At 28.7% G+C, this 7,648-nt stretch overlaps 1 protein-coding gene across 2 annotated transcripts; it reads left to right on the forward strand.

The window, feature by feature from the left end:
* Window positions 1-2,337: 2,337 nt before the first annotated feature.
* LOC107886375 (uncharacterized protein At5g23160) lies at window positions 2,338-3,774 on the forward strand. 2 transcript variants are annotated; one of them, XM_016810302.2, is made up of 2 exons: window positions 2,338-2,941; window positions 3,127-3,774. In XM_016810302.2, exons 1-2 carry the CDS (start codon window positions 2,609-2,611, stop codon window positions 3,601-3,603), a joined length of 810 nt encoding a protein of 269 aa, XP_016665791.2. In that variant the 5' UTR covers window positions 2,338-2,608; the 3' UTR covers window positions 3,604-3,774. The 2 variants fall into 2 exon arrangements, with proteins under 2 accessions (XP_016665791.2, XP_016665790.2); XM_016810301.2 differs by having other exon boundaries at window positions 2,365-2,962.
* Window positions 3,775-7,648: the final 3,874 nt, after the last annotated feature.

Here is a 7,648-nt window from a genome sequence, read left to right on the forward strand (position 1 = left end):
AAATAACCCATGCAGACACACCAAAAGAATTATCTTCTTAACCAAATTGATACATTTAATTAATTAAACTGATAAGTTTTATTTTATTAATTATTATAATTATTAATAAATGCTAAATAAATTTCTACAATTGTATATAATTTTTAAATAATTATTTAACAAGAATAAATATAAATAAATGATTGGGGACAAGAAATTTATTATTGATATAAATAGATAATGAGGGTAACAACATGAATCTATTACCTAACTTAGGGGAAAAAGACACGCGCTCATAACTAATTTACCGTCTTAAAACAGACAGTCTGGGTAAGCAACCCCAGATTCTGAATACATGAAAGCAAGCAAGCAAGCAAGAAAGAAAAGGTGTGAAGTTCTCGTTTCAATGAAGTTCACTGGTTTTCATTTTATCCAATAATAGGTTAGGGTTTGAATGATGTATACTTTCAGGTTGTGTGAGTAATACTATTCAACCAAATTAATCTGTATACAATTTTAGGGTGCTCACGATAGGTGGGTGACCAATTACACATGCATTAATTGGAAGTTAAACATGAAAAGTCTTGCGCTCAATCTACTTCTGGACTTCATTCCAAGAGATCCGGTTATTAATCTTGGATCAAAATATTTAAATATTAATAAAGATATTTTAGTGGAATTTAAAATATTCATACATTAAATTTTTATATTTATTTGTTTTATATCCTACGATTTCTTTCCCTTGACCAATATATATGGTTCTAGAGACGTAATCAGATTTTTTAACTGAGTTATACAATTTCAAAGGGATTAATATATAATTTTATTAATTATATGGATTACATGGAAATTTCACCATTTGGGGAGGAGCCAGATTTTAAAAATTTTATAATAGAGACACATACTCGCATTGAAAAATTTGAAGGCCAATACCAAAGTTTTACAATCTATTAATTAAAATTTTATCAAATTTTAACAGCCTACAGTAACAATTATACTAAACCCCCTACCAGCCTCCCCTTGGTGTTGCCTTAGGGGAGGTCCTTGCTTGCCTCTTATGCACCGCGGTGCATGGTTTCTTCAATATTATAAATTGAGTTTTGTCTCATACCACATTATTTGAAGGATATTGAATCTGAAAACACTTAAATATTTGATATTCTTCGTTTTAAGGGAAGTATTACATCAAAAAGAAAATAATAAATTTCTACATTATATTATTGGTTTTATTTCTTAAAAATGAATAAATAAATAACATCGTGTATTCTTATTAATTGCTTTGTCCTATTTTATTTTCCCGTGTTAAGCAATTTTTGATAAATATTAAGTGTCAAAAAAAGTACTAAAAGTTTAAGTGTTAGAATTTAAGTTATTAAATATGTTTAGTATATCACTTAAAATTAAATAATGAATGCAAATAAATTGTTAGATAAATGAAATAAGATAAATAAAAAAAATAATTGAATTTATTCTATATTATGTGATAAGTACGTTTTTATCTATTTATCATTTTTCACACTTTTTTTTTTGTAGAAAAATATTTATTGAATAATTTTCATTGCAGGTTATTAAACATGTTTTAAAATTTAAATTGTTGAAATATGAAATTTCAGTTGATTTTTTTTTCAACATTTCATCTTATAGGGCCTTAATCAAAACAATTTAAAAAGAAAAATTTGAGAAATTTAAATTAAAATGTTTTTCTATAGGGTTAGGGGTGAATTTAAATTTGAGTATACCTTTTCCATCCTTTCGGCTAAAACCAAGAATTTGGAATTGAGTTCATGGAAATTTTGAATACAATTTTTGTTTCAATTCACTAATAATTTAATAGATATTTTTCAAATGAAAAATTATTAAATATTGAATTTAGGTTACAAAATTAGTCTGATATATTACTTATGAAATATAATTAGATCTTTTTATTAATATTAAAATGTAGAATATATTATTTATAATTAAAAATTTATTATTTTAAACGTAAAACTTTTATAGGAAAATATAATATTGAAATAAATAAAATAGAATAGAATTAATTAAAAAAATCTCCATTAAATGATAAATAATTTTTATTTATGCATCATTTTTCATATTTTTTATAGAAATTTTTTTATCGAAATTGTTTTTATTTTTTATTATCAAATATGTGTAAAAGTTTAAATGTTTATGTTTTTAGTTAAATTTGATTTTTTTGAAAAATTTAAAGTCTCTTTTCGTATCCCATTTTTTATCTCTCGAATATATTAAAGTGAATAATTAATTTATTTGAGAATGGAAAAATAATAGATTTTTTAATAATGTAAAATTTTACTAAATCAACATATGATGTTGCGTAGTTGTAAATTATAATGAAGACGTGTAAGAACGAAGGCTCTGCCACGAAGTCCAAGTCTTCCCTCCCAAAAAACACCAATCCAAAATTTGTCTACAATAATCAAATCCAGTTAAATAAAATGGAACAGTACGTTCGTTTATTTCCTTTTTGGTATGAATAGAATAATATAAGTCCTAGTATTAGTATTAGTAATAGGGAGCAAGCCAAGAAGAGAGACAACCATTCTTCCTCCACCTCTTGCATGTCGACGTTCCCCCTCCCCCTCCCCCTCCTCCTCCTCTAACCTCTTCTTCCATGGCCGAACCCCTAAACCCCACCCATCAAAACCACAGTTGGTTTCTCGGTTGTTTTGGGTTCCCCATGAACAAAAAGTCCCACCCAAAACCCATCCAAAAGAAGACCCGTTCGCTACGGCAAATGTTTCGCTTAAGCCCCACCAAGTCCATCACTAAAACCCTGCCTGTAAATTACGCAGACAAGGCCAAGGCTGATCATGCGAAGACGAAGACCAAGACATCAAAGCCGATAAAGAAGAAATTACCGGATAGCACAAAGCTCTCTAAACCTCATACACCTTCACGTCAAAACTCTAAAGCTGACCAGCGACTGGCCTCCACAAATCAAATTGTAAGAGAAACAACTAAAGAGGTTGGTGTACAAGTGTTAAAACTTGAATCCACTAGGCTTGTTTTAGCTCTTTACTGTATTATTACGTATGTAAAATTAAAAAAAAAAAAGGTGATCTATTATCTATCTATTCTAGAATCTATGTCGTAGCTTACAACTTTTGGATTAATATTTCACGATTTCAGACATGGGCGGGGCAGGGGTCACTGTCGGAACCAACAAGGTCAAGAAGCCTACCGGATTCGGTGGTCGCCAAGCCCAAACCCAAACCTAAAAAAACACAAACCGCGTTGTCCCATACGGTTTCGTTACCGGTCCTAGAAGGGAGTCAACGGGTTGGGAATAATGGGATTCATGCTCCTCCGGTCAACTCAAAGGATCTCCGACTGGACAATATCGAATTGGGTATGTCTGTTATCGTGGTAACCTTGATAATAATGTTAGTTTGGGGTCGAATATGTGCCATTCTTTGTACGTCGGCATGGTTGTACTTTTGCCCTCGTTTTCGAACCAGAGTGAAAGGTAATGGAAGTAGTGGTGGTGGTGGTGGTGGTGTTGAAAGCACCCAGAATTTGAATGATTCATATTTGAACTCCAAGGAGTACAAGAAGAAGGTGGTGCTGGAAGGCTTGCTCCACAGGAATAACCGGATTACCTTATGAAATATCTCTTTTGCGCGCACAAATTCCTGTTGGTTTTGATGCGCACAATTAACTGTATCTATCTTCTATTTTTGAGTAAAAAGAGTATGTATCTTTTGTATTTGGTAATGTAAGGCTGATGATGGGCATTTTGTGTAAATTAATTATTACCAATGATTTTATTATTATTTATTTATAAAAAAGTCTGAGTCTTAATTATTAAGGTATATTTTCTTTAAAAAATAGCATGACTTGATTGAATTAGACTAATATTAAACATTTGTGAAACTGTGGACCAATGTGTTCCAGTCTAGAATCAAAGATTTGGTTTAATTGGGAAATGGGCGTGTCACGTGACTTTGCACGTGGGAGATGGGGACGTGGACTCTGTGTTGGCTCAAACACGGCGGTCAGCTTTACTTGTCCCGTTCGGCTTTACGTAACATTAACGACAGAAGAATGTATGAGAAAAACTGGAACCTAAATTCAAACTTGTTTATTTTATTCATTTTCTCCTATTAAACTATAGGGAAACACTCGGATCACAGATCAAACTTATGAACGCCACAAGTTTTTTAATTTCTTTCGCCCGGTTGAGTAAGATGTTATTTATCCTCTTAAATTTCAAATTATGTTGATATGTTTCTGTTACAATTGCATAAAATATTTAACAATTTAATAAATTAAAAAAAATAAAAGAAAAGTAATCAACCTCAACCTATTAATTTGTTGTAAGTTTCTCAACCCATTCACAAATGTAAAATTTTCAACTCTTCTTTTCAATTTTATGGTTTACATTAATTTTTCCATAATTATATTTTGTATTTATTTAAATTTTAATATGTGAATAACTCATATTATACAAATTTTAACTATTCATAAATATTTAGATATTTATAATATTATTTAAGTCCCTCATTGAATTGGTGTTACAAATTAACCAAGCACTAACTTCATTAGAGAAATTTCTAAAATGTTCTTTGATAATTAAAATAAGTTATATTATTCAAAAATATTTTAATCTTTTAATTAAAAAATAATAAAATATTTACATGTGGTTGGATTTGAAACTGTGCTGCTAGCTAGCATCAATAAAATATTAACTTTATGAACCAAAGCTTTATTTAAATATATTATTTACATTGTAATAGTATATTATGCATACTTTATTACATTCATCAATTGTAATGTTAGTCCAAAGCAGTTGCTTAGAAAGAAACTGTCCCAATAAAAGAGTGGCAAGGGAGTGGACACTCTTTCACTTACAAACAGTAAACAAAAGAAAACACCAATGAGTTGTTTACGCAGTTCAGTTTCCCTATGTCTGTGAAGCCAAATTCAGTGATAAATATCCTCTCTCTTCAATAATTACAACAAGTGATCCTAACCTATCACACCCCGTGACAATTTTCCTCACCTTTGTACCTTAAAGACTCAATACTTTCACCGCTAAATTTACCTCTTATGAATTCAACAAATAAAACCACATCACAAAGGTTTTACTATCAAGATGTGCTTATAGAATAATGTTCTTCACAAGAACAGATTAAGTGCTTAATTCTCTTTATACAATAATCTATATAAAACATTTCAAGAATTGCTAACGTCAGAAGATCTATCACAATCCTACTAAAACAACAATAAGATAAGCTCAATAAAATATAATCATAACAAGTCAAATAAACATAAATTCTTGGCAATTGAAGTTTAAATCCAATCTAATATCCATGATCCAAAGGATTAAATGGGTGATACGTTTTGATCCAATCTCCAAAATATGTTTTCTAAGTGACATGATCTTCATTGATGGGCTAGAGATCTTTCATATACTCAGCACAACCTGTAAATATGGTTCAATAAATTACTAACATCTCAAATATGAAAATTTTCTTCATACAATTTTAGTGTCGAGGGAGTGGGCACCCTTGGCACTCAATTCCTAGCTCAATATTTTTTTAATAGTATATATTGATAATTTTGTTGATCAAGTTGGTGTCACAAGTCAACTCGACACTAACTCAAGATCAATGAAAACACTATGATAAATAGTTGTAGTGTATTTACTATTCTTAATATGATGTATTTACGTGTTTAAATTTTATTTTACTCATAAATTAATCTATTTTTTTAATTTTAATATCGTGCATATTTAATGTTTTATTATTAATTAGTTTCAAATTATACATTTGATCATTTATTGTATTTTATTTTAAACTGACATTTGGGTTCTAAGTACATTGTTTCTACACACATGCACATGTTATAAAATTTCTAATATTGATAATGTTGTTGATTGAGTTGGTGTCACAAGTTAATCTAATAATTTTCATTTTAGTATCGTACATATTTAATGTATTATTATTAATACTTAGTTTCAAAACAAATATTCCTTTATTTATTGTATATTATTTTTAAACACGACTCTATGTTCTAAATACATAGTTTTTAAATACATATGCTTGTGATAGAATTTTTAGTATCATACCACATTATTATATATTTTTTGTATTATTTTTTCATATCAAGATTATATAACTATAATATTGTATTTAATTTTACTTTTTATCTAATCAAAATACTTGAAAATTACAGAGATAACATCTTACTGAACCGAATGAAGAAGTTATCTAGTTCCTACTAAAAACCTATGGTTGAAAATGTCTTTAAGTTTGATTCGAGAAAAATGGATTGTTATCCTAATTTTGTAAAAAAAAATTATTAGAAGAGACAAAAGTGGACTTTCTTCTCACCCATTTGAACCAAGTTCAAATTTCAGAGTTGTTATTTTTTTAGAGAATTTTGCTTTAATCTTAAACCTTAAAACAGTCGAAAATAATTGTAATTATGCAAAAGAAAATTATTACTTCAAAAAAATTAATATTCAAATATCATAATTTTCAATTTTTATTTACAAATTAAATATTTTTCAAAAAAAATATTTACTATTATTTGCAATAAATGTTATCACTATCAAAATGATGAACAAAAATCAGTTATAACTGACTTAACTAAATGGATTAAGTTTTAGTAGTTTAGTCTATGGTCTTGACTTAGATATTAAGTCAATCAATTACAATTTATTAAAATTGATAACCAAATCAATCGATTTAAATGAGTTAATGTATTTATAATACATAATAAATATACAGTTTAAATATATTTTGTATAATGTGCAGAAAAGGTCGATTAACCAATTTAACTGGTCAAATCATCAATATTAAGCCAAGCTTCAATTTACACTATGTTCCAATTATTGTTCAAACAGATAACTTGGTTGTTTGTAAAACAATTTCGTTCTAGCGGAAATTGGAACAGAATCGAACGAAACATATTAAAGGCAAAGTAAGCAGTTTGGATTTAACAATCCTACTCTACGGAGTTTTGCTCAGAGAATGATTTTATTCCAGAATTTGTTCGGATAAACTATTGGCTAGAGTCCAAACTACCCTTATACAAACGGATATTTCCAACGTCAATATCGAATCCAAATTGTTACAAATCATTCTCCCAAATACCTCACAATATACTCAATAAAACTTTCTAAAGAATACATAAAAGGGTGTCACAAATTTACCCAATAAAATAGCAAAATACAAATGCTAAAGACACTCAAAAACATCACAGCAGTGTGTGGCATAGACAACCTATTTATAGGCCTTTTCAAGTGATCAACCAATAGTGTTTTGATAGGCTTGAAACACTAATTTAAAAGTTGATTTTATCCCATTAATTATCTTGAGTATTTATCATAGAAAAGCCTTTATAAATAAGCTCCTCAACAACTTGAAACACTCTGAAAGATAAGGATAAGGATGAGTATCCACCTAAGTTTAAACTCATTTCCTTCTTCTTCAAGATTAATGGAATGATTGATTATCATATTCTAATTTATCAAAATTCCCTTATCATTTGGTGTTAATTAATATTAAAATATAAGCCATTAAAAGTCAAATATGCCAACACTAAAAACTTTGATTGCTCCAAACACCTCGTTCTAACTGTCGTTTGAACAAGGCAGTTAAAGTTTCCAACAATCTCCCTATTTGGCATTTTTGAAAAAATCATG

Source organism: Gossypium hirsutum, chromosome A12 (genome assembly GCF_007990345.1).
Source record: "Gossypium hirsutum isolate 1008001.06 chromosome A12, Gossypium_hirsutum_v2.1, whole genome shotgun sequence".
In the NCBI taxonomy this organism is placed as follows: Eukaryota; Viridiplantae; Streptophyta; class Magnoliopsida; order Malvales; family Malvaceae; genus Gossypium; species Gossypium hirsutum.

Coding starts and splice junctions, on each gene's coding strand:
- LOC107886375 (XM_016810301.2), top strand. CDS start 2,609: ATGGCCGAACCCCTAAACCCCACCCATCAAAACCACAGTTGGTTTCTC. Junction 2,963..3,126: donor TAAGAGAAACAACTAAAGAG/GTTGGTGTACAA, acceptor TCACGATTTCAG/ACATGGGCGGGGCAGGGGTC.